The 26,491-nt window shown below is 49.7% G+C and overlaps 1 protein-coding gene across 3 annotated transcripts; it reads right to left on the bottom strand.

The window, feature by feature from the left end:
• Positions 1–15,031: 15,031 nt before the first annotated feature.
• On the bottom strand, positions 15,032–24,429 carry LOC120796824 (23 kDa integral membrane protein-like). 3 transcript variants are annotated; one of them, XM_040139935.1, is made up of 9 exons: positions 23,759–24,135; positions 22,229–22,294; positions 20,576–20,701; positions 20,387–20,461; positions 19,898–19,993; positions 19,324–19,427; positions 18,379–18,472; positions 18,196–18,279; positions 15,035–16,836 (listed from the first exon to the last, which is right to left on the bottom strand). In XM_040139935.1, the coding sequence occupies exons 2-9, from the start codon at positions 22,277–22,279 to the stop codon at positions 16,714–16,716; spliced, it is 753 nt and encodes a 250-aa protein (XP_039995869.1). In that variant the 5' UTR covers positions 22,280–22,294; positions 23,759–24,135; the 3' UTR covers positions 15,035–16,713. The 3 variants fall into 3 exon arrangements, with proteins under 3 accessions (XP_039995877.1, XP_039995869.1, XP_039995860.1); XM_040139926.1 differs by lacking the exon at positions 23,759–24,135 and adding an exon at positions 24,188–24,422 and having other exon boundaries at positions 15,037–16,836; XM_040139943.1 differs by lacking the exons at positions 19,898–19,993; positions 23,759–24,135 and adding an exon at positions 24,188–24,429 and having other exon boundaries at positions 15,032–16,836.
• Positions 24,430–26,491: the final 2,062 nt, after the last annotated feature.

Here is a 26,491-nt window from a genome sequence, read left to right as displayed (position 1 = left end):
CAGTCTTTCGCCGGTACCGGCAGGCCAGAGGAGGTGGTCCAGAGCTGACGGTGGCTTCACCCCAGCCCCGATGAAAGTAACGGTCTTCTGTACTGGTCGGGGTCGGGGCTAATCTCACCGCAGAGGGTGTCCGCTAGGGCCTTGAGGACTTGGTCGCGACGCCGGTGGTGGTGCCCCTTGCCCGGGGCTTTCAAACAGCCGCTGAGAATGCGCTTGGGGGTCCCTCTCTTCAGGCCCAGAGGGGCGGGCAGCTGAATCCGCCTTCCCCCAGCAGAACAAGCCAACCACTCCCCCGTTCCACTCACCGAGATCTGGTCCCGGGTCATGAGTGAGAAACCTTCCAAACACTATACACGCTGATGTAAACTGTGTAGTCTGCGTCGGCTCTCTTTGCTGTTAACAGGATTATAGCTTGATCTCAATGTAAGGGCCTGTGTCATCCAATAATGTTTAAATAAACAAAGACATAAATCTACCCATAGTTCAACTTGGCATGTTTGGGGGTTTTTTTGGGGGGGGGGTAAAATCGAGAGAAACTCAAGAAATTCTGTGTTTCATGTCGTATGTTAGGTCGAGTTATTTTTCTTTTCAAACGACATCGGCTTAACCGGCAGGGCCCAGGTGAACCGATGCAACAGATAGTTCACAGGTTCGTTGGCTCTTTGTACGTCCGGGCGTTGCTTTGGTTGTGGTTTTCACAGCCGCTCCGAGAAAAGTCCGGACACGTCGGCTTCCTCAGACCAGAGCAGGAAAAAAGACACAGTCTGCTGCTCTGCACCAGCAGAGGAAACACCACTGGTCAATAAATAACAACAAACGGGAAAAGTTTAAACATACAAGGAACCGGACTCGTGTTTCCAGAAGCTACAAGGAACCGGACTCGTGTTTCCAGAAGCTACAAGGAACCGGACTCGTGTTTCCAGAAGCCCCGAGTGTACTCGCACACTGTGCCGAGACTGCATGTACAGGGGGATGAACAGAAACATAAACACACTCGCACGCCCCCACACACAGATGAAATTCTTAGAGTGTAGTGTGTTCGTGCAGGACTGTGGTCTGGCTGATACCGCTTTATAAAAGCACAATCACAGTCTAATAACATCACGTAATCAAAATTATGTACATTAACTTTATTTCCTTATATTTAGTGTTTTTAAAGTAGTAAAAAATGACGATAATTATAACAGCAAACGGGCAGACGGCCTGAATATTTAGTTTTACGTTGGCAGTTTTAATAGTTTAAACCGTATGAAATCTACAAACAGAAAAAGCCACAAAACAAACAATCAAACATCCTTCAGCAGCAGTGAGAGCACAGCGACGTGCACTGGCGGCGGGTGAAACCTGTGTAAAAGCCTCATTAGAGAAAGGGGCCCAAAAATTTCAAACAAAAGACAGACATTTAAACACCCCCCCAACGTTTTTTGGGGGGTGTTGAGATCAACTAGGTTGTAAAGTAAAAGCATAAAATTGGACAAAATTCCAGAGAAAGATTTTTCAGCTTAATTTGTTTATTAAATGTTTCATTATTGTATTTTATTTTTGTTTCACGTTTAAGTTATTTTCTGCCAATTTTAAGGTTTTGACCATGTCCACGTACTGCGCTTTGCTGTAATAAATTCAGATCCAATGAAAAAGTGAGAAAACACTTTAATCAACAAAATGTTGCTCATATTCAAGGAAAATTAAAAAAAAGTAGGACATTAGAGACATGATGCATTGTTCTGTAGTGTAGAAAAACCGGTAATGCCTATAATACATCTTCTTTCAGTTCACGCAGATGTGGCCTGAGGCGGTTTGGCGAGAAGCGGTTCCTGGTGCACACTTCACACGTTGCAGCTTCTCCATCTGAAACCACGGCAGAGGGGTGACAGGAGACTGACAGTAGAGGCCGTGAAGAACCGCGTAGCTGCCGCTGTAGGCTCGACCGGGCTGGTTGAGGTGGGAACAGACTCAGGCTTCACTGTTCTTATTGAGATCTCAAAAAAAAAAAAAGGAAAAGCAAACCAACCCTAGAGTCACAGGTGCAACTTTCTCTCTCAGCGGGGTCCTGCCATGCAGATAGCGTTGGCTTTCTTTGCCTAGGTTCAACCTCGGATGTTACTGTGAGGGCAGCAGAAATAGGTAGGTTCTCTGGCTCTGACTTGTTCTCTGGCGCCGACTTGTTCTCTGGCGCCGACTTGTCTTGGCCGTGAGCGTTTAGTGACTCAAACTCTCGCAACACATCTCCTGGTCCTGTACATTCTGTGTCTTGGATTCCTCTCGGTCTCAGACTCAGACTTGTCTCAGTCTTTTAGGCCTTGGGACTCGGGACCTCTCTCTCTCATGTCGGTTTCCTGACTCAGAATGTTCTTGGGTTTCTTTGTTTTGTTTTGTTTTGTTTTTTTAATCACGCTAACAAAGTAATGGTTAATTTAACTTTGTTTAAACGATGCATTGTTGAATTTTTACCGTCCAGTCCAGTTGTAGTACTAGAATATGGACAGAGAACGCCAGTATCATGTTTCATCCTGGACAGATTGTTAAAAAAAAAGAATAAAAATGAAAGACGCTTGCCTGGAAGTGAGGTCGAACTCTTGTGGAATGTACTGTATTTTAGCCACTATTTCCTGACAGTGTCTCAGTGGAGGCGAGTGAGCTTGGAATGTGTTTGGCTGCTCTGGAGGCAAACAGAAGGAGTCTCCACACAAGAGTTCGCTCATCAGACCCCGACCTTGACATGCCTAAGACACGAGGGTGAGACTGGTGAAGAGGCCCGGCTCCCCCGTATGTTTCCCGTGTTTGTCACACCAGAGACAGGCCTGCAGGCAGCTGCGGGAATCTCCAGAAACCTTCAGCTCCTCGCTCTAAAACTGTCGAATTTAAATGTTACGAACGCACAAACGGGGTCATTTGAATCCCCTGGTTGGAAGTTGATATTACATAGCTTACCACAAAGTTTACACACTTTTCGATTCCACCTGAAAAGTTTTCAAGATCCTATAATTAGTAAGCGGAGAAAATCAATTTGCAAATAACTGAAGAAAAAAATAATAAATCGGACGTTGATTTAGCCATGAAATTGTTTTTGTTGAGGTGGTTGCTACGATGGCGTAACAGTGCCGACTTTCAGTTGCCACACAACGAAAACACCAACTTGCGATAACTCGATGAAATTTGGATCGTGCTGAAGAAAGCCCCACCAAATGTATCTACGATCGAAAGGATTCGTCCTTACGTCCTCAGTAAATGTCATTATAGTCCACCCATTACATGTCGATATTCCCTCTCGTACGAGGGGAAAATTTGTCCCGACGGTGCCACTAAAAGCAAAGGTCAGAGGGTCATCGATATAATCAGGGTTCAGCCTCCGGCAGCCGGGACTATCCGGTGTAAGTTAAAGACAAAAAGTTCTCCTGGTTGGCCTGAGACTTTGTAAACTTACTCCGGGCCAGAGGGCCGATGGGCATCCGTAGGGCCCACTTCTGGCACGGCAACAACACCACAGACAAAGCCAAATCGTTAGGCACGATTATAGCAGTTTGATCTGGTCGCCCAAATCGTTAAGATTCACCCTCCGGGGACCACGAATATCACCGACAGATTTCACGGCCTTTTGCCCAGAAGTCATCGTGTGATTACTTTGATTTCGTAATTTGGACGGTGCTAGAGAAAACGCTCACCGTGCGTCGTGCGGCACGGCAAACAAAAGCCGCTGGCAGCGGCTTACAAAGGTTTAGTGATGGTGGGACATAATGGAATCTGTGAGGAGGCAGAGAAGAACCGCAGACTAAGGGGAGTCAGCACTCTGCAGAAGTGCTCCCCACGGACCTCCCTCCAGACTCATTAGCTCTCTGCTCTGAGAGGGCACCACACCTATTAAAAAAAACGCACAGCAGTGTTCGGCACGTTGAGGATGTGCTTATAGGGGGGTGGACTCAGAACAGAAGATTCAAACATCTGCTCTGGCAGCGATCTCTGAACCAAACATATGGTATCTTTAAAATGTAGGTTTTTTTTTATCCTGCTTTCGGCAGACAGATCAAATGACGGCAATGTTTGTCTGTCACTGTGTCTTTTTTTCCACCAGTTCGGTCCAGAACCGAACACGAAATTTACTGCGGGTATCCAGATTTAAATACGCTTGATATTATTAATGAATATCGTCTCCTGATATCTAGTCGTTTAGAAAATAAGACTAACAAGTCTCTCAATACTTTCTGACTCAAACGGTATAGCGTGTGAGTCTTTGGCTCTCAGGCCCAAGTCTCACTAAAGATATAAATATTGCAACAACAAAAAAGAAGAAGAAGAAGAAGAAGAAAAAAAAAAGCATCTGGTTTCGTTTTCCAAAAATTCTCAATAGTTTCCTAAAACAGCTGGACGCTGTAGTTTTCTAACAAAAGTTACTCAAACAGGAGGAAATAGTGAGATTCTTGACTTCCACACTTGGTGCTGTAGTGAGTATTTAGGGTGACAGGATGGTGTGTGTGTGTGTGTGTGTGTGTGTGTGTGTGTGTGTGTGTGTGTGTGTGTGTGTGTGTGGAACTGAGTCTAAATAGACTACAGTGTGTGTGTGTGTGTGTGTGTGTGTGTGTGTGTGTGTGTTGGCGCTGAAGGAACCATTCTACCAGAGCAACAGTGTGACTCACTCATGTGTTTCTGATCTGTGGCAGCAGAGGAGTAAGATGTACCAGGCCTTCGATAAAAACACGACACGCGCTAACGAGATCGTCTCTTTGTTGCTGATCCCTTTAATGTATTTTCTTCATAAAACCGAAACAGTCCTGGCGGCGCCCGTCGCAGGCTGATACGCTCGTCGGACCCCAAGGTGTTGAAGTTCAGGACAGACCGAACCACGTTCTCACTACTTGGCTCCACCCAGAGCCTCACAGGTCATAGCATTTTTTTTTTTACCCATTCTTCAGCGTCAGGTTTTCTCATCAGGGTAATCTCTTGATCCCACGGATGTTTTCTGTCAAGCCAAGAAAATGTTTGCCCGGAGGGAGACCAAAAGACACATGGGAAAACACAATGGAAAATTACATTCCTGTTTGTTTCATGTCGAATGTGACCCGTATAGATACGCCAACTTTTAGACCTCGGCCGAGCTTCAAAAATTCTCTTTGGTATTTGTTTGAAAATGAAATTTAAAAAAAAACGTGAATAAAAACCACCTTTTAGTCTGTGGAAGTATAGGATCTAAACGTTGGTTTAGTAGAGATGTCCACAATCGGAAAAAGGCCCTCTGTAGAGGCAACCGGCCGCTTCATGACGGTAGAAGAACGGGCTTGACTTGATTTTTTTTTTTTACCCAAAGGTTTAGGAACACAAACATGGGGCTCAGGCAAGAAACGTGTCTGGGAAGTAAAAACGCTTGTCCTGAGGGTGGCGCTAGAGCAAATGTCATAGGCTTGTTAAAATCTTGTGGGGAGCACGAGACGTCATCATTTAAGCAGTGAATTTCTCGTCCAGCTGTCTTCATTGTAACGTGCCATGCACCATCTCCAGTTGCTAGTGGGTCCCACGGGGCCTCGAGACGAAAGACTCGGCGGATGGAGTCCGTGAATGGGAACCTTCAAAGTTTGCTCTGCCGCGTCTGGGAGGAACCGCTGTCGGACGGTCTGACTGCGTCAGATCATCTCTCAGCCTGACCCGCAGATGACGGGGTTGCCACATGCGCGTGGCGGCTAATCGAACCCCCGGGGGTTCGATTCCGTCATTAGCCCGCTCGTTTCAGCAGAGCACAGTCCTCAGGAAAAGAAATGGAGGAACGGCGTGAATAAGCCAGAAAGAGGATGTAAATAGACGGTCCCGCACAGGTCTACCGCTCGACGACCGTTAAGCGGTCAACATCCTACGACGCCCATTGTATGTCACGTCACGCCCTTCACCCGACCAAACACCGGTGGGAGAGTTTGGAGAACGCGTTGAAACCACCATCACTGCGACACTAAGCGAGGGATCATCGTGCTCTTGGGGCTCGTGGTGGAGCAACACCTCACTACGACACTTGTCGCCCGTCTGTGCGTCCGCCGGGGAGTTTGGGGGCCACTTGATCACCGGCGCCAGGCTTTTCACTCCTGTTAGAGCCGCCACTGGTGCCGACACCATTCCCTCAGGGGGAGCGGCCCCGGTATTCGCTCGTCTTATCAAAGTCTTTTACAGGAGAAATAACGCGTCCTTGGCGAGAAGTGCATTGGTTACACGTTGAATTGATTCACTGATTCGTATGTGGGAAAAAAAAAAAAAAGACCCTTAATACTTGTGCTCATAGAGATTCGAAGTGAAACCGGAACTTCCAGGTTGTGGTCCAGAAGTCAGAAAACCACTGACATCTGTGACAACTCTAATGACTAAAAATCCAGCCTTGGAACAGAGGCTGCCGCAGCGGTTTGTCTCAAATCGCGCCTCGCGTGATAAGTTAACATCGTTGTTTATTCAATATTTAGGTTTTTTTTTAACGGGCAGCATCTCCCATCAGCCCCGGACGACTTCAGAAAAGTAATCGCTGCCGAACTCCGTTAAAATCCCAAATGTTTGCTTTTCTTGCGGCGGCTGATGTAGTGGAGCCGATTTGTAGAAGTCGTCACCATTACATAATAGTGTGACCGCTGTGAAAACTTGCCTCTTTCATATCACCTGTTCGGTGTGTGTTAGGTTTTAGTCTCCGTTACGTTGGGAAAATAAAGTTCCCGTCGATGAGTGACTCTATGTAACACAAGTCCCATCGCTTTCTCTTCCGCTCGTCCATTTATTACTCTTCCCCCACCCTCACTCCTCCCTCCTCCAGCCCATGACGCGGAAACGATTGAGGTCAACCATCAGCGAGGATGTTCCAGTCCTTTTTTAAAGTGCATCTCAGAGCAAATGAGGACAGACCAACCACGGGCTTCAGAGGTCTTTTTACTGGATGGAAACACCCCCTCAGTCGGAATTAGTGTATTGATCAGGCAGACGTCCTCGCGGGACAGTAGGAAGAGCAGTCGGGTTTCCGTTCCGACTGCGCCCCAACCTGGACAGGCAGGAACCAGCGGCGGCTCTCATTAGCAGAGCGCGATCGTGACCATACTTTTAGGCAGCGGCAGGAAGCGGTGCAGCGGGTGCAGCGGGTGCAGCGGGTGCACGTCAAGCATTCCAAGCCCCGAGCCTTGCCTCTCAGGCAACGAGCAGTCTGCCCCACCTTACTGGTTGAGGGTGTCGAAGACCCCACTCAGGGCCGGAAGAAGAACCTGCACTGTTTCTGCAGTGATCTAATTTAATTTATAGTCAATACACTTCTGAAGAAATTCAAAGAACAATCAAAGATAAGGCCGTAAAGCAAAGTGTACTCTTTAGTAGAGATGCAGGGACATTAATATTTCATCAAGATTCATGTCTCTATCCACGGAAACTAAACATGAATTGAAATTCTACACGTCCTGCTGCGTGTATAGTGTTTTTATTTATTTATGAATAACATTCATTGTGTCCTCTTTGTTTCTGAGACCAAACTTACAGTCGTAGAATCATACAAACACGTGCAACTATATATTTCCCTGGTTGGGCAGAAGGCTTTTTTTTCCTTTTCTTGGCTCACTTAGGAAAACTAAAAAGTGTCCTGCACAGCTGCAGCGTCCGGCCAACGGTCCTGCCGCGTCAGCCTGAGGCCGCCAATCACAGCCTCGTGTACCAGTAGCCTTTCGTGGGCAGGTCCGGTTTAACAGTCCGGGTAATTTTCTTCCAAGCTGCGGCGTTCACCACATTCCTGGCTGAAAGGAAAAGACCAAAGGTCTGTCACTTTTTCAGAGGGTTCGGCATCTCGACGATCTGCTCGACGACGACGATGATGTGAACCGCCATGTAGTAGTCACCGAGCCGGCAGGTTCAACAAAGGAAAGGCGGTAACGGTCGGTCGGTCAGTACGTTTACATGCGCACTAATATTCCACTATTACTCCGAATACGACAAGATTGAAATCCGGCTTCGTAGCACCCGGCGTCAGGTGAGCCGAGTGTCCCCGATGACTCACAAAACCACCACATCGCAAAACACAGACGCAGCCCATGAAAATTTTAGATCACACATTCAACCACAAGCAGTACTTGACCTTTTTTGGGTTTTTTATTTATTTTATTTTTTTTTTATTTTCTTTTGACGTGGGTAGATTCCTCGGTTTGACCTTTCAAAGAGGAATTCAAACTCTCCAGGCTCCACATGTTGAGCGAATTAAAAAAGGTCTCATTTTCGACTTAAAGAGCTTCAGGACCTGCACAACAAGCCACTTCTCACGTACGAAAGTCAACTGGTAACAAGACTCACTAAATACTGCGTTGGACGCATTGGTGTCGCCTATTTGTCTCTGATCGGACACGGAGAGGACTGTTACAAACAAACAAACAAACACGCGATAAGCTTTTAAAATAGACACAAGCCGAGAGCTTCTGGGCGCGTGACCTCTCATGCAAAGCGTGTGGTTGTGTCTCTTTGTCACGTTTGAGCGTCTATGAGAGAAAACTCTCCACTTCGTCCCATAAAAGCAGAGATTAGAGAAAAGTCTTTTTAAAAAAAAAAAAAACGAGTATAAATCTTTTGACCCTTTGGAGGGGCCCGACCCCTACGTTTGGAAAACCACTTGAGCAGCTACAACAGTGAAATGCTGCTCGGTATCAATAATGAAAATAATAATACGTCACTCGCAGGACGAGGTGTTTATCTCTCGATACTTTAAGGACATTTTGCTGAAAATACTTCCACTTTAACTGAGGTGGGTTTTTTCTGAATGCAGCACTTTTAGTTGTCACGGGGAATTTTTGCATCGTCGTGCTGGTAAGTGAAGGACCCGAGCGCGTCCTCCAACGTTGCCACGTCCTCTGCTACACACACCGCTATGGTCCATCAAACACGTGGAGGGCGTCTTGTTTAAAGCGTGAAAAAGAGTCTGAACAAGCTGGTCGTCAGCCTGTTGTGACTCCTCCTGTGGATAGTCAACCGGCGCAGAGCTCCAGATAAAGTTCACGGTTCACGGTTTCTCACCGACTGAAGGACGTTCGGAAAAAATTCTGCCGAGAAAAACCACCTGGTTTCAATGATGAAGACTGATGATGCAGATTTCTTCCCCGAGGAGCAAACATTTTCGTGCCTTCTTGTTCCTGTTGTGATGAATTGAGAAATGTAGTTTTTCCAAACGCCACCATTTAACAATTTCTTATTCTTTTTCTTTTTCTTTAAGGTTTCAGCGGAATTGCTGGAACTTTTCACGCCGGGCTGACATTTGGTGAATCTGCGGCGCTGACACCTGAGCGCACGCAGAGGACGTCGTCGTAGCTCATCAGCCGCCAGGCCGATCGCTAGCTGCTCCGCGGGCGCCGGACCCCCGGTTCAGGCCCGGCGCTGTGTTCGCTGGGCATTGACGGAGCCAATCGGCGTTTCGGGGGCGAGATTAAGAACGAGTTGGGTTCATTTTACCCCGTTGTGTGTCTGTGTGTGTGTGTGTGTGTGAGCACAGCTGCAGGTCGTGACATGAAAATGTGGGAGTTTGATTTAGACTGACCCACCAAACTCGAGCAGTGAATCTGTCCTCAGCCATACGCGTCGAGCGGTGTTAATTTACACACTCCGGCTGGGCGGCTCGTTTCCCGCGTCACTCCTGTAACGGCGCACACGCTATTTTTTTTATTTTTTTTTTATCCTTCATTATACAACTCACAGTGCGAACTCTGGACCTGCATCAAAACCAGTGAAGCGATTTAGATACGGTTTACAGCCGGACAGCTCTGCAAAATAAGAAAAAAAAACAACATGCTGGGTTCCCATAGTAGTTTATATATTGTTCTGCAGTGTCCATACAGAGGAGGTGTCAGTGTGAAGCTGCTGGAGGAAGGTCAGACTGCAGAGGTTGGTTCACCTGAAACAGATGAAAATCGGGCACTCCGCCTGCATCGTTCACCGCCGCTCGCCGTCCTGTAGTGAACCAAAACCGGCTGCTGGTTTTCTTTTATTTTTGTTTGTTTGTTTTGCTTTTTAAAAACTCTGCGGCTCCACGGCTCAGTCACTCACTCGCTCGCTCGCTCACTCAATCACTCACTCACTCACTCACTCACTCACAACGCTGCGGGGCGTTCCTGCCAGCTGTCAGTCCAGCAGCAAACATCTGGGTTTGTAACTGTTCGATAAAGCCCTCGGAGTCAACTCTCGTCCCTCTGCAAGTCTAATTCAGCCTCTGCAGATGGTCTCCAACATTCAGAGACCGAAGGTCTCCACGGCAGTGGGCCAAAAAAAGTGCGAGACCTAGCAGAGCATTTATACCCCGGAGTGAGAACGGAAGGGAGGGGTTGCTGTGTAACTGCCCGGAGAGATAAGACACACACATTTGCTTTCTTCCATAATTTAGACGACCTGCAGCTGCAGGGAAGAAGCTCGACCGCCTGGTACCAACTGGTTCGTTTTTATCTCTGAGGGTCAGGCTGCGCCTCTCAACTGAACACTGAGCAATCGGTACTTTCCATAGATGATATTCACCTGTTAAGCTGTAGTTACAGTATCATGTCAACAGTATTACAATGGCTCGTAACTACTCATCTAAAAGCCTGGATTGGTCCCGATCTCGCTCCTGGGAATCAGTGGGGGACGCCTTTATTTCACTGCGTTTACAGGCCGAAAATATTCCACTTTTTTACCCTTATTCCGAAAAAGACAGTATTCCCGCTAAGCTGTGTACCTGGCTAATGAAAAGCAGTATTCCACCAATATTCCCATTAACGCGCAGCCGCGCAAACGCCTCGCTAACCAACTTAATGAAAAGGCCGGGGTTGCGATATTTGCTCATAATCCAAAAACCTGCTGATATCCAAGTCTGGCGAAATGTTTACTAACAGCTGTGTTTCTCCCTCCCTCCGGAGATGCGTCTCTACCCCGGCGTTGCAAACCGTCGTCTAGGTGGTGTGTGTGCACAGAGTGGACCCTAAACAGGCGAGAGTGCCGTTGAAAACCCCGATCTGCTGTTAGTTTTCCTTCCTGGTGGCTGCAAGCAACGTCAGATCCATTTCATTGTGCTTTCGTACACTGCCGCGGGGCAAAGCCTTGTACGTGTTGGACTAATGGGATCTGACAGTTAGACTACTTACCCCCTCGAATTATGTTTTTATATTTATTTTTCATTTGCTCCAGAGTCTGTTTGGCACCGCCGGGGTTGCAGCTGAAAGACTAAAGCTAAAATCTTCATACTCGCCGTTAGAATACCTCAGACTTTTTTTTGCCAGCTGTCCTCCCTGCATTTTGCAGCTACACCTGTCGGATTATGTTTTTCCCCTTTTTCAGAGTTGTCTAATATTAGTTTGCTCTTCGCTTGTAGAAATATGGCGCTCTGCTGCCAGCGGCCTTGTCCGCCGCCCCTGCGGTGACCGCCACCGCTCGGCCTGGTTGCGTTTGTTTGGCTCAGCGAGGCCAGATAATGAAAAGATATCCTGGGTACATTGAACTGGCTTCGTGGTGCAGGCCCCTGGTCTGGCTGCTCTTTCTAAGTGTGTGAATTTCAGTCAGTCTGCCTTTATCTCCTCTGGTTTCTGTCCTTTTTTCCTTGTTTTTAGTTTTTTTCCTCTCTTGCTTTTGTTTAGATTACAGCTCATGTTTCCTCCCCTCTTTTGTCCTCCCTGACCGGATTGTGACACTGTCCACACACAGATTTAACAGAACATTCGTGCTGATATCAGGGCCTTAAACTTTATGTGCTGCAAAGACAGGACAAGTCTGATCATGTGGGGCACTAATCTGTTTTTTTCCCTCATGCCTGACTCTTCCAACTGTTGCAAATTCTGCAAATTAGATTTTTTTTTTCCGCCTGAAGGTCTGAATGCTGTCGATTCTGTTCGCTGGGAAGCCGTTGAACTGACATGCACAGAGCGTAGAAACACAGAAATCAGCCCGTACTCTGGACACCGAGTTTTTTTACCCATAGAATGGAAACTCCCCCTGTGGCTGCAAAACCCTGAAAAAAAACAGTGAAATCAAAACCTCGCTGTGTTTAATCGTAGCAGATGTCCTGAACAGACAGCGACATAAAATCAGATCTCTGCTGCAGGGGGCCTGCAGGAAGTGTTTATGCTCCGTCACTGATTGTGACGACGGACTGCACATAAAGACGAGTGCAGACTCTGGTTCTGAGCATTTATCAGATTAAGAAGGGATCTGTATCTGGATGACTCCGTGGTTACACCTGGAGCCAAAACGCGTTGTCTCGGCTTTGTGATCGGATCTCCAGCGTCGGAAGAAGCACTCAGGTCCCTTGCTAAAGTTTAAAGTGCCGATACAACAATATAAAATGGCCTCAAAGGTCAAAGTCCTGCAGCTCATCGACAGGCCACCGCCTAAAGTGGCCTGGCGCAGTCTGGATGCATCTGGGAATCCGGCTTGATTAAATGACTGTATATGTGAGCACAGAGAGCAGCAGAGAGGCAGATAAAGGGCGAGTCCAGACACGTGCTGGGGTTTGACCCGGTCTTGACCTGCCTCAACATTCATTTCCGTTTGACACAAACTGCAGCCGAGATTGTACGAGATCCACCTGGCACCTGTAATGAACCTGCAAGATCGCCGCGATCCCGGAGGGGTGTGGGACGTGTTTGTGAAGTGAGCCCCTAAAAACCGCAGAGGCTTATGAATGGTTTGCACTATTAGTGGAGGGGGGGGGGGGATTCAGAGATTCAGATAAATAGACTGTCGGCCAAAACACACACCCATGTTTGTCCTGCGCCCGTTTTCCCCGGTTTGGGCCTCTCGGAGAGGAAGCCTTAAAGCCGCAGCGCGCAGTGCTGCTTTACACAATAGTTTGTTTCCACCTTGTCTGACTGCGGCGACGGTGTGAGGGGAGGCCCTTTGCTGCAAGAACGTGGCAATACTTCACACCCAAGTCACAGAAAGAAACGGCGGCTCCGGTCTTCCTGCGTGCGGACATAAATGTTAGCATGACCGTAATAAAGGATCTTGGGTTCCTCAGCTTCTCATGGGCCATCGGCAAAAGTAAGTCAGGCAACTGCAGTTGTACGTGTTAATAAATCAGGGATAAATGTTCTGCAATAATGCGTCAAGTCGGCGGTTTTGGTCCACACGTCCTGCAGGACTTCTCCAGAAGATCGGGGGTCAAATGAACCGAAGGGCTGAAAAGGCAAAGAGTCCTGCCGGAGGAGGATCTTCCACAACCTGGCAACCCAAAAGTTGTTCTTTTTAACGGCTTATAACCTTTTGTCAGTAAATGATTTATTAACACGCCATTAATTAAGTGGTGCCTGATCAGAGAGTGGTACTGAAATGGTTAGAACCCGACTGGCCTGCCCAGCCCCTGACCTCGAAAGCCTTTGGGCTGAACTGGAGAACCAGCCGTGAGCCAGGCCCTCTATTACAATAATGTTCAATTCTCAAAACGCAACGATTAGAGCAAAAGTCCAAAGAATGAAAACAGCCTCGTGCGGCAGAACTTTGGTTTTTCCTTCTTTCCCCCTCCCAGGAACCGACTCGCGGACCCCTCAGATTTATCCGGGGACTCTTTTGGAGGGGCCCCGACCCCAAGGCTGGAAACCACGCCACTGGTCGACTGTGCGTAAAGTAGCTAAAACCAGCTCCGCCTGCGGGAAGCACCGACGCATCCGTATCAAAAATGTAACATCTTGATGCTACATCAGCCACAGCTGCACCTGCTCACGACCACTAGAGGCTTGAAGGCAGGACGTTAACTGGTAACAGAGCTTGGTTTTTTTTGACATCGCTGGTTTGGGTCTTTTACTCGCATAAAGGATCACCGGCCCGAAACCAAATATCTGGAGGCTTCCGTAGCAGCAGACTGATGCCCATGGTTTGTCACTCACATCTCACACTGCCACACATGGGTGTAATGTTCGGACGCTTTTTAATAGTTGAGGAAGCGAGAAGCTTAAACTGCGACTGTCCTGTGAAAACCCTCGTACAGGCCCTTGCTTGAGCGCGGGGAATGAAACGATCTCCCGCTGCCGGTCCTCACGCGGGTCGACTGACCGAGTCAGTTGAGCCCATCACGAGCCGCGCCCCTCCTGGGGGGAAGAGGCGCCGCGGAGCTGACACACGACGCGGCTGAAACACGGAGAAGCGCTGGTTTCTCCTCCAAACAACGTCCTCGCGTGCTCAGGCGGGATGATTTCATTTCCTCCCGCTGGGCAGATTTTAAAAACCCCTACCGAAGCCTGGGTGGTGTCTGATGCCAAACTTCCCGTCAGCTCCGTTTATGACAAGCCTGAACATCCCCTGATTGGCTAGAGGGTCAGACTTTATTAGCGAGGGCCTGAGACAGGACGTCCACATGCGCTGCAGCAGGAAATTCCACCCTGAAACACAATGGTTAACACGGGCCTCGCAACCCTGGGTTTTTTAACTCAACATCAAAACTTCGTTTTTCGGCTGTAAACGGTGGTCGATTCATAACGCTCATGGTCCCCGTGAGCCCCCCCCCCCCACGTGCCGCGGACTAGGCCGTGTGAGTCAGAGATTCAGCCTGAGCGGAGTCAGACAGCAGCAGAGCGACACGACGCATGGAGCCGGGCTGCTCGTCGGAGCATCACGGGAGTTTCCGGCACAGTGCTGGACTCAAAAAAAAAAAAAAACACGGGACAATAAGCATAATTAAAAAAAATTAAAACATCTAATGAAGGAGCTGGAAACTCTGAGTTTTTCTATTTTCTCCTACTTTATACTTGTTCGTGTGCTTCACCACTTTCACTACTTCACATTTACTTCCCCTACATTCACGTTTAGTTCCCTGTTGCTCATCATTTCGAACTGAAAAAGGTACGATGGGCTCATACGACACACCGTTTCCGCTCCTGCGCCCTTTCTACGCGGCGGCGTCCGGGTGCGGCTCCTCGTCGTGTTCCTTGTTACTGGTTCCACTAAAGAGACGCTTTCTGTCTAAACTTCTCAGACTGTTTTATTTGAATGACTGTTCAAAGCCCACATGTTGTAAACTACAATCCCCATGTTTTTCTTAGTGAAGGAACACGTCACCCAGTGCAGTAGTGTGGCCCACTAACGTGTTTTTAATAGTTTTACACAACACCGAAGGCATTCCAGGCTTAGGATACACACACAGCGCTTGTTTGCCCGAGACGTTCATTGTTGATTTTGGTCTTCTAATGAGATTTGATGGCAATAAGAAAAATATTTTAAAAATCGTCGGTTTCATGCTCCAGCAGTCATCCCAGGGGAGAGTTTACTGCGCAGCAAATACTTACATTTTGCTGACAATGCTCGACTGGAAAAACACACAAATAAACAGAGGCAGCAGATGTTAGGATCGGGATCTGGCATCAGAAGCAGGAATCCATGGACCCGACCCGCCTCGCGTCAACAGTCCAGGCTGCTGCTGGTGGTTTCATGGTGCAGGGAGGTTTTCTTGGCTCCACTTTGGGCTCCTTAGTACCAGTCAGTCATGGTTTGAAGGCCTCAGCCTGTCTGAGTGTCGTTACCGACCATGTGCTTCACTTCATGGCCACAGTTCACCATCTTCTAACGGCTACTTCCTGCAGGATAATGCTCCATGTCACCGAGCAAAAGTCGTCTCAAACCGGCTTCGTGAACACGACCGTGAGTCCAGTGGACTCCGGTGGCCTCCCCAGGGTCTGGATCTACTGGATCCAGACCCCGAATCCAGTAGAACACCTCTGGGATGTGGTAGAACAGGAGACTGACAAATCTGCAGAAATGATGTGATGCAATCGGGTCAACATGAGCCAGAACCTCAGAGGAGAGTTTTCACCATCTTGAGGAATCCAGACCACAAAGACCCGAGGCTGTTTTGAGAGCGAAGGGGAGGAACCACCCGGTATTAGTGTGGTGTTCCTGATAAAGCGCTCGGTGTGTGTATAGCCTTAATGCTGTGCACTGTAATAAGAGAGTGTTCCCTGCAGAATGAAGTCATTTCATCCTCGAGATGTTTACAACTGCAGCTTTAAGTGACCGAAGCTGAAACTAGAAACAGTAGAAACACACCCTGACCTGCCGCACAGTTTGTTATTGCATCACATTACTGACATCTTGTGGCTGCGGGAGGAAACTACAGCTAAAGACCACACAAAAAAAAAATGCACTGATGCGTTTGAGGAAACAGGAGAAAACGTTTATCTGTAAAGCAAATTTCAAATACAAGAGCCGACCATTCCATCACAACCAGCAGCCGTTTCTCCTAATTAGGATAAAGGTCCTTGTCCCAGCAGTCCTCAGCTGGGTTTAGAAGAGGAGAGGTCTCCCAGAGGAGTCCTCTGCTCCAGCTGCTGGTCCAGCTGCTGATTCTCCAAACGAAATCACATATTAAACACCACCACTGGATAAAGTTTTCAAACATCTGTTCGAAAGCGGAGACGAGAACTTTTCCGAGCTCTTCTCAACACCGGCATGTTCTGCGGTTTCCGGACCCCTTCCCAGCTCAGAGCCTGGTTAAAAACCTGGCGCCGGTGAAACAGGGGAAGGGCGAGGCGGGCGGCCCCGTTCGGTTCTTGTCCACCTCGGACTGACAGAAAGCCCGGGGCGGTGAGGCCGTGCTCTTTGCTGTGTGTGGTACGAGTTGGCAGCGTCTTTAGAAATTCTCTTATGATTACATACAATAGTCACAGATATAAGCCACTGCTTTGTCAAACATAAATAAGCTGTTTTGGAAAACCCGGATGAATTCTTGCGATCTTCACCGGCCCTATGTGCCGAGGCCTCGGTTTTGGGCGAGGGGTCAGGGGTGTGAAGTCAGGTGAGGGAGGGTTTGGGTTGGTATTTCACCCTGTTGTAGTCGTCGACTGTGGTTTCTACCGGCGGCGTCTTCCAGTATTCCTCCAGACCCAATGCCAGGCACAGAGCGATGGCCGCCATCTGCAGGACACACAGTATTCGACGGCATTTGTTACGTGGAGGCCTCACATGGTTTCTACTGTCTAATGCAGTACTGCTTATTCTTACGAGATGTACCTGTAGCTCCTACAGGTGACATCTAGAAACCCGTGGATTCCTCAAGAAACTCAAACTCGACTAGAATCTTTTTAACACAAAATCCAAGCATGTCGGAAAACTCACGCAGTTTTCTTTGAACTGGCAACGCTGTCTCATCTCATTTAGAAACTTAAAAGAATAAAGAATTTTTATAAACTGTGCCATAAACTCGTAAGCACTTCTAGAGACCTGCAACTCCTCTCTATGCTGCTCCTCTGCTCCCGGAAACTCAAACTGCATGAGAATGAAACCTCGAAACCTATAAACCTCTATAGCATCTTGAAAACTCATAAAAACTCCTAGAAACTCTCAATATCCTCTTAAAACTCCGAACGCTTCACAGAAATTCATACAGCCTCTCGTCCCAGAACTTCCAGAACACGTCTGGAAACTTAATTTCCTTCCTACTTTTACGCAAAATCATCTAGAATCTCTTAAACTCTTTCGTAAACTCCTGGACATTTCTAGAAGTTTATGACTTCTGGAAATTCATGAACTCCTTGAAACTCGTAACAATTCTGAAACCTTGACTTTTTCTAGAAACACGTAACGTATCCAGAAACATCAACTTTTCTACAAACTCCTGACGTATTTGGAAACTCGTAAGCGTTGGGAAAAACAGGCGACTGTTCCGGAGACCTACGGTATAAACTATTCTGGACGCTCCTGACACTTGGGGACACCTATAAACTGTGCTGGAGTAAAACTAGCATTTCTCTAATCCGGAATCTCATCTCAGAAACTTGTAGAAACTCATACCACGTCCAGAAGCTTGTAATGCCGCCGCAGACTCGTCAACCTCTTGAGAAACTCATCTAAAGAGAAGTAATCTTTAAAAGCATCCTGCAAACATCTATGGCAATTTAAGACAAACCAGCAACTCAACCCCCCCCCTGGAAGCCAGTGAGAATTTCAGAAGCTCTGACTGTTTTAAAGTCACACAAACTGGTCGAGGATTTTGTAAACTTTTCCAAAAACCATGAACTCTTAGAGAAATTCCCGTTTTTATCCAGATATACTGTACGTTAACTGTTCTAGAGACTCATCTGGACCCACAGGTCATTGGTCCGGTTACAGCCCGAGATAATCACTTGCTACGGTCCGTTTCCATGAGTTACCATTAGACTTTGTCCGCCATCGGTTCGACGTTTTAGCCTTTAAATCAATACAACATCTGCAGCGCAGCAAAGCTTGAAAATAACAGAGGAAGGAGAGAGTCATAAGCGCGTGTGTGAGTTTTACCGTAATGGTGGCAACGGCCGAGATGATTCCTATCCTGAGTTTGATGGGGAAGCTCAGGTAGCTCTTCAAGATGGGACCACAGGGCTGCCACACACAGAGGTCAAAGGTCAACATTCAACGTAAACAAAAGCTCGGCAAAGTGAAAAAGAGGGAATATGGAAAGTATTGAGACCACGTCGTTACCTTGGAGTGAACCCATATTATATCTGAGACCTGTGGGGTCGGAGGGTTAAGGTTACCGCCTACGGTCACGCAGGGCCCCTCTGAGCTGGAGTTCCTGGGCCGAGAAAGAAGAAGAAGAAGAACAACAACAACATTTGAGCAGCCGAGACCAGAGCCACATTTTAGGTCAGTGTCGGACCTTCTGTTTCAACACTTCCGAAACGTCCTTGAGTTCTTAAAGAATCCCGCAAAACCCAAGACGTCGATAGGAGCCAATGGGGCCGCGTGTTCAAAACTCGCGCCTTCCAGCGGCAACATCTGTGGGGACCAGTCCGGACAGTGCATGGGCGGCGTCTGACGGAGCTCCTCATAGGCCACGTAACCTTAAAACCAGTCAGCGTTTATCCCGTCTCTCAGTCGTGGTTCAGTTCCAGCTCTGGGCTGATGCGAGAGAATGCGGAGCGCGATGGCTAGACACTGAACATTGAATTTAAAATGTCGACTGGCCGGGGAAACTGGGCGAACGACAACCGTCAAGTAATCAAGCCGAGACGAAGTGGAAATAGGATTTTATATATGAAAACGGTTTACGTGGCTCACGGGTCGGGTAGAACTCACGCAGGGCCCCAGGGAGGTCAGGACCACGTCTAGAAGCTCCAAAGCTTGATCATCTCAACAACTCTTCTGAAAATCCCCTAATTCAAGAATTCTCCGAGAACCTTAAAACTCCGTCTGCATGCTCAGAGGCTTTTCTACAAACCTCTGCCAGGACCTAAAAAAGATCTTCAAGGAATCGTGAAACTGCACTAGAAGCAGGAGACAATCGAACCTTTCCAGAAATCCAGACGTTCCTCCGGAGCTTCGCAAGATCTTTGAACTTCTAGCGGCATTTCTGCGTCTGAATAATTCTCTCTTTTCACAAACGCTCTTCGAGTCTGTTTTTTTGTGGGTGTTTTGCGGCCTTACCTCGGTTGCAGGTTCGAGGCGGTCGGAGGGGGGGGCGTGCAGGAGCAGGAGACCGGAAGTTGAGTCTCCCAGTCTTCAAAACCCCTCAAACCACAACAGGAGCCCTGAGGAACAGACAGTGGAGACCCGAGGTTGTCTTCAGTCTCTGACAGGTCAAATTCAATTCAGGCAAATTCACGAAAAGATGGGTTGTCGTTTTGGACTCGAGAGAGACCAACACGTCACTACGGCAAAGGTCAGGCGTGGAAATCTCACTGACTGGAGCTAAGACCTGCCCAAACTAACGCCTGCTGTTATTTCATTAGAAAACAAAAGAAATCTCCCACAGCACTATTACGCAACTTTCCTGTTATTGTGATTCCTGCCTGGCAGTGTGTGTGTGTGTGTGTGTGTGTGTGTGTGTGTGTGTGTGTGGTGCGTGAGAAAGAGATACAGAATTGAGGATTCAGTGCATTTGGTTCCCTGTTTTCAGGAGCTGGTCCAGGTGAAGTGTTTTAGAAACGGGACCAGTCCCCCTGAGCTGACGAGGCTTTATTTCATTGCTGTGAGTCGTTAGTGTCTCCGTGACTCTCACTGAGGCCTGGAGTTTGTTCAGTTCGCTCTGGACGTAGCGCTCCGCTCTGTGAAGGGGAGTCACGTTCAGGAACACCTCGTCCACGGCGCCGTCCATCTGCACAACACAGCACAACACCACGGCACGCTGTCATTTTTTTTTTTTTCTTTAAGGGCCAGTCAAAGCTTAAGATTTCACCAGGTGAGCCTTTTGAAATGAGGACGCTCGGGAGTCTAACAGCAGACCACACCAGAGAGCTGCAATGTCACTGGGAGGGGAACTTTTGTTTAAAAGCCCCCTGGAGGTGGATAGATGACACTGAATCGCTTTCGGATACGGAGACCCTCCGATGGGGTCGGCGGTACCGGTGTCACTGATGTTCAGATTCACGTGACAACATCTCTGCTGTGGTCTGAGAAGACCAGATCTGGAGTGTAGGCCGCGATGACCACCGGGGGCCACTAGGGGGCACCGGTGGGCACGCGAGAGCGGGGTTTTACACCTGATTACCTGAGCTTGAACCTGAACCAGCGGTGAGGCGACGACCATCAGAGCCACAAACTCCATGAATATCAGAGCCGAGAACTGGGGGAGACAGTCACAGGTCAGCTCTGAGTGTGTGTGTGTGTGTGTGTGTGTGTGTGTGTGTGTGTGTGTGTGTGTGTGTGTGTGTGTGCATGTGTGTGTGTTTCATCTCACCACCAGCAGCAGAGGTTTCAGGTCCAAAGATGCAGCACAGATGCCCATAACAGACAGAACCACTGTGATTGGACCAAAGACCTGCAGGACCACTAGGCCATCGCTACTGGACAACTGGTCAAACAGCTGGGGGAGAGAGAGGGAGAGAGAGAGAGAGGGAGGGAGAGAGAGAGACAGAGAGACGGAGAGGGGGGGGTGAGAGAGAGGGAGAGAGAGGGGGAGAGAGAGAGAGAGAGAGAGAGAGAGGGAGGGGGGGACGGAGAGAGAGAGAGAGAGAGGGGGAGGGGGAGAGAGGGAGAGGGAGAGAGAGGGAGGGGGAGAGAGGGGGAGGGAGAGAGAGGGGAGGGAGAGGGAGAGAGGAGAGGGAGAGAGGGAGAGGGAGGGAGAGGGAGGGAGAGGGAGGGAGAGAGAGAGAGAGGGAGGGGGCGAGAGAGAGGGAGAGAGGGGGGGAGTGAGAGAGAGGGAGAGAGAGGGAGAGGGAGAGAGAGGGGGGAGGGAGAGAGGGGGGGAGAGGGAGAGAGAGAGGGGGAGGGGAGAGAGAGGGGGAGGGGGGGGGCGAGAGAGAGAGGGAGGGGGGGCGAGGGAGAGAGAGAGGGGGGAGAGAGGGAGAGAGGGGGGGGAGTGAGAGAGAGGGAGAGAGAGAGAGAGAGGGGGAGGCAGAGAGAGAGGGAGAGGGGGGGGAGAGGGGGAGAGGGAGGGAGAGGGGGAGAGAGAGAGGAGAGGGGGGGAGAGGGAGAGAGGGGGGGGGTGAGAGAGAGGGAGAGAGAGGGAGAGGGAGAGAGAGGGGGGGGGGGGGGAGAGAGGGAGAGAGGGGGGGAGAGAGAGAGAGGGAGAGAGGGGGAGGGAGAGAGAGGGAGAGGGGGGGGCGAGAGAGAGGGAGAGAGGGGGGGGAGTGAGAGAGAGGGAGAGAGAGGGAGAGGGAGAGAGAGGGGGGGGAGAGAGAGAGAGGGAGAGAGAGAGGGAGAGAGAGAGAGGTCTGTCTGCTGGTTCCCCTGCAGCAGCCTCGCTCTGATTTCTTCTGATTAGTATTTGATTAGTGATCGATCCATTTTTTTGGTTCGTTTTTACTGTTCGTTCCACCACGTGTCTGTAACCGCGACTCATCCCTCCCGTCTCCGCCCAGCGGGGACATTCGGGGACGGGGTCAAAGCCTCAAACGTACACGACAGAGGCGGAGCGCCTGTCGCTGCTCGGGACCCCCCGCCCCCCCAGAGACGTCCCCACGTCCCCACGGGTTGGTTACGCGTCAGAACCTAGATTCCCTCTGGGGGGCAGAACACGAAGAGCTGCAGACTCCGAATGTAGTTTGAAAACCCGGGAAACAGATTTAGTATTTTAGCACTTAGATTAAACACCGTGGGGTTCTTGAGGTCCGGACCGAGGAGGTTCGAACTGATCTGAACCAGAAAAAGTAACGAGCGCATTAAGATCTGCCCACGAGGAGGAATATTTGATGTTTAATTATATCTCGGACTGAAGTCCACAGTGGACAACATCCGCCAGACTTCCACGGATCCGGAGGGATCCTTTACACTTAGAGTGGTGCCGGTCCGTCCAGTCACCTCCGAGCCTCGGATCACGAGGGGGCCACGTCTGAAAACGTCTGGTCTCTGGAAGGAGAACGAGAGACAGAGCGGCCGCGAGCGGCGTTACCTCAGCGACCGGTACGTTGCCGTCGATGGAGGAAAACCCGACGCCGATCATCACCAGTCCGGACACCTGCAGAGAGAATGAGGGGAGACCGTCAGAGGGGTCGGACCGGGCCGAGGCTGCGGAAGAGAGCGACCCCCCCCCCAGGGAGACCCGGTTCCTCCCCGGCCCCGCGTCTCTGCTGCAGCTCTGCTTTATCTGGAGCTCGTCGGCCTCCGCGATGCCACTGTGCATGCAACACCGACGTGACCGGTGTTTGATTTGATTCTGGCGACGGAAAACGACGAGGAAGGACAACAAGCGTCACGTGAATCAAAACCGGACCAACTGCTGCAAAGGCGCCAACCATCCGCGGCGAAACACGAAATGCGTAAAACCGAAGGACACAAACATCACAGGTGGATAATGTGGGGTTGTTAACGTTGGTCCTGGCTGCGCCACACGGCGACAAAGACGCGAGAGTCTGCGTCTGGCTGCGGCCGAAGCGGGGAAGCCGGTAAACAGACACCGCAGACTGTTCCTGGTCGAGTTCAGATGGGAAAGGTTCTCAAAATTAGGAAAAAGGAAACGAAGAAAACGGTAGTTTTATGAGAGAAAGTCAACCTGATGGATAGAAAATAAAAGGCGGGAAGGAGACGAAGAGACGAGGAAGGAAAAAAAAATCCGTAGAAAGTGCGAGAGGAGGAAACGGCGGAAGGAGACGAAGAGAAATGTAAACAGAAAAGAAACGACTCATCACCACCACCACGCATGTCATCAGGTCACCCCGTGGCCATTTTGTTACACAAACAAAGACACGTGAATCTTCTCGATCACATTTGCTTCTGTATCTACAAATGTGTCAGTTCGTCCAGCACCTTAGTGCGTTTCAAGGAGCTTCCCCAAAAAAAGGAAATGATAAAAACAGTTGGACAGATCCTAAAAGATGTGAAAAACAAGATACGCACAAGGGAAGAATAAAATAAAAAGCAGGTAGTGGCTGTTAAACATTTAAATTCAAAGTCAAGCTAAAGAGGCAGGTTCAAGGATTTCAAGGCTTCTGTCCCGTGTCATCTGCGTCGCAGCAGACAGAGACGCCGACGGGAAACGGGACGGATGCCCACACCGCTTGGAAAGTTCCAGACGGTCCGGCATCTCGCCGCGGCCCGGTCGACCGTGTGACCAGCGGGAATCGGACCCAGTGGGGCCCCCCGGGGCCCGAAAAGCATTTCAACGTTGGCGCCGATCGAGGCGCAGCTCGCTCTTCCTTACGTCTTTCTAATCTCACCGTGATCGCAGTTGTGTTCGGGTTGAAAAATATTAGACTGCAAAGCGACTGGAAACCGCAGCCGTCGAACATAAATAAGTATTTGGAAGGAATAAAAAGGGGACGTGGAAATTTATTTTTACAAATCCCACATAATAAACTGTCTCAAGTATCAAACAACAGGTTGAATATGAAGCCTGGAGTCTGGAGCTACCAGAAAAATACACGTCCTTAATGATTTGTTATGACAGATAGAATCGATTTAATTATTAAAAGTGTAACTTTACGGTAGTGGAGCCTGGGAGACTGCGTTCCTCTGAAGCTCCTGCGCTGCGACTGAAAGCCTCAGAAACAGCTACTCAATGGACCGTGCGGCGAGTTTGTTTTCTCGGCTGATCTTCCTCCGAGATAAAGCCTTTAATTTGAGCCTCGATTTCAAATCTGATTCGAAAAGCTGTTGATCGGGAGGTTTTATTGATCGGACTGAGTCGATATGCACTTCATCTTTAGCTGCACCACACGAAGTAGTCGGGGAGAAAAAAGTGCCGTCTGTCCATCTTTAGCGAAGGAAGGTAACGGATTGGTACTTTTTTCATTTCTGGCGTCCTTCTCCTCCCCGTGTGAGGAACCTCGCTTCTCTGCCGCTAAAGATTCCAGCCGCCCGTCGTCACGCGTCGGCCGTCGGAGCCAAACACAAGCATGCGGTCACAGCTTACCAGCAGCAGCACAGTGACACAGACGGCAAGTCCTTGCAAGTAACTCCTGCAGCGCGCCATGACTGCCGTCTGAGAGGGTCCGGCCAGAATGGAGACGGAGCAGAGACCAGAGCTGGCTCCCTGCGCGCCAGTGTGTGTGTGTGAGTGTGTGTGAGTGTGTGTGAGTGAGTGTGTGTGTGTGTGAGTGTGTGTGTGATGGATGTTGTTTAAAGCTCGAGAGCGTTTGGCTGCCGAACGAAGAACATGACCAAGTTTGGAAGATCAGCTGGCGAGGAGAGGAGGAAACAGAGGAGCAGGGGAGGAAACAGAGAGAGGAGGGGAGAGGAGGAAACAGAGGAGCAGGGGAGGAAACAGAGAGGAGGGGAGAGGAGGGAGGAGGGGAGAGGAGGGAGGAGTGGGGAGGAGGAAACAGGAACAGGGGAGGAAACAAAGAGGAGAGGAGAGGAGGAAACAAAGAGGAGAGGAGAGGAGGAAACAGAGGAGCAGGGGAGGAAACAGAGAGAGGAGGGGAAACGGGGGAGGAGAGCGGAGGAGGAAACAGAGGAGGGGAGGAAACAAAGAGGAGAGGAGAGGAGGAAACAGAGGAGCAGGGGAGGAAACAGAGAGAGGAGGGGAGAGGAGGGGGGAAACGGGGGAGGAGAGGGGAGGAGGAAACAGAGGAGGGGAGACGAGTGAGGAGGGGGAAACGGGGGAGGAGAGGAGAGGAGAGGGGGAAACAAAGTTGAGAGGAGAGGAGGAAACAGGAGGAGGGGAGAGGAGGGAGGAGGGGGGAAACGGGGGAGGAGAGGAGAGGGGAGGAGGGGGAAAGGGGGAGGAGAGGAGAGGAGAGGAGGAAACAGGAACAGGGGAGGAAACAAAGAGGAGGGGAGAGGAGGAAACAGAGGAGCAGGGGAGGAAACAGAGAGGAGGAGAGGGGAGTGAGGAGGGGGAAACGGGGAGGAGAGGAGGAAACAGAGGAACGGGAGGAAACAATAGCGGAGAGGAAAGGGGAGGAGAGGTTACTCCAGGTAATATTATATCTAATTAGGAGGAGGAGGAGAGAGTGATTGAAACAGTAATATGAAGGGAAGTAAGAAAAACAGGAAGGGAAATGAGAGGCTGCCATGAAAAAGAAAGGAAAGTTTGATGAAGACGAAAGAGAGATGGAAAACAAAGAACAAGTGCAGGGGGGCGGAAAAATAAAACCTCTAATATAATAACATGTTTATTTATACAACACTTTCAGGAACGAGTCGAAACAGCCTGACGTCCGTGTTGCGCGGCAGCCAGCAGACGGCCCAGACTTCCTCCAGCTTTCCCCGGTCTCCTCTGATCGGATTCCAAGACCAACTCCAATGACTCTAGTGACCGGGAGGTTTTCACGCAGAGGGTCCTGCAGGGGCCCGAGCCCAGAGCCCAGATCCCCTGCGAAGGAAACTCCGTTCTGCATCTGTCATATCCACGATCTTCGTTCTTCCGCTCGCCACTCAGAGCTCACGACCCCGGGTTCAGAGCTTCACCTCACGTTCGGCTCTGCCTCACCGCAGACGACGCGGCGATCAGCAAACTGCTGGGACTTTCACCCACAACAGTCTCTAGAGTTTTTACTCAGGACGGAGCCAAAAACAAAAATCCTCCAGTGAGCCGCAGTGTTGATGAGAGAGGTCAGAGGTCAGACTGGTTGGAGCTGCCAGAAAAAGGCTACGGTGACTCAGGTAACCTCTCTTTACACCTGTGGTGAGCGGAGAAGCATCTCAGGGTGAACAAAACGTCCAACCTTGAGGTGGATGAGCTACAACAGCAGGAGACCACGTCAGGTTCCAGTCCTGTCAGTGAAGAACAGAAACCTGAGCCTGCAGTGGACACAGGCTGCACCAACACTAGACAGGTGAAGACTGGAAAAACGTGACCTGGTCTGACGAATCTGGATTTCTGCTGAGGCAGCAGATGGTTGGGTCAGAATCTGGCGTCAGCAGCATGAATCCATGGACCCGACCTGCCTCGCGTCAACACCCCAGGCTGCTGCTGCTGGTTTCATGGTGCAGGGAGGTTTTCTTGGCTCCACTTTGGGCTCCTTAGTACCAGTCAGTCATGGTTTGAAGGCCTCAGCCTGTCTGAGTGTCGTTACCGACCATGTGCTTCACTTCATGGCCACAGTTCACCATCTTCTAACGGCTACTTCCTGCAGGATAATGCTCCATGTCACCGAGCAAAAGTCGTCTCAAACCGGCTTCGTGAACACGACCTTGAGTTCAGTGGACTCCAGTGGCCTCCTCAGTAGATCCAGACCTCGAATCCAGTAGAACACCTCTGGGATGTGGTAGA

The sequence above is a fragment of the Xiphias gladius genome, chromosome 2, assembly GCF_016859285.1.
Source record: "Xiphias gladius isolate SHS-SW01 ecotype Sanya breed wild chromosome 2, ASM1685928v1, whole genome shotgun sequence".
Lineage (NCBI taxonomy): Eukaryota > Metazoa > Chordata > Actinopteri > Istiophoriformes > Xiphiidae > Xiphias > Xiphias gladius.
Note: the sequence above shows the minus strand (reverse complement) of the source record. Positions and strands in the feature narration are given on the sequence as shown.

Coding starts and splice junctions, on each gene's coding strand:
- LOC120796824 (XM_040139926.1), bottom strand. CDS start 24,247: ATGGCGCGCTGCAGGAGTTACTTGCAAGGACTTGCCGTCTGTGTCACT. Junction 22,295..24,187: donor GTGTCACTGTGCTGCTGCTG/GTAAGCTGTGAC, acceptor TTCTCTCTGCAG/GTGTCCGGACTGGTGATGAT. Junction 20,462..20,575: donor TGAAACCTCTGCTGCTGGTG/GTGAGATGAAAC, acceptor TGTCTCCCCCAG/TTCTCGGCTCTGATATTCAT.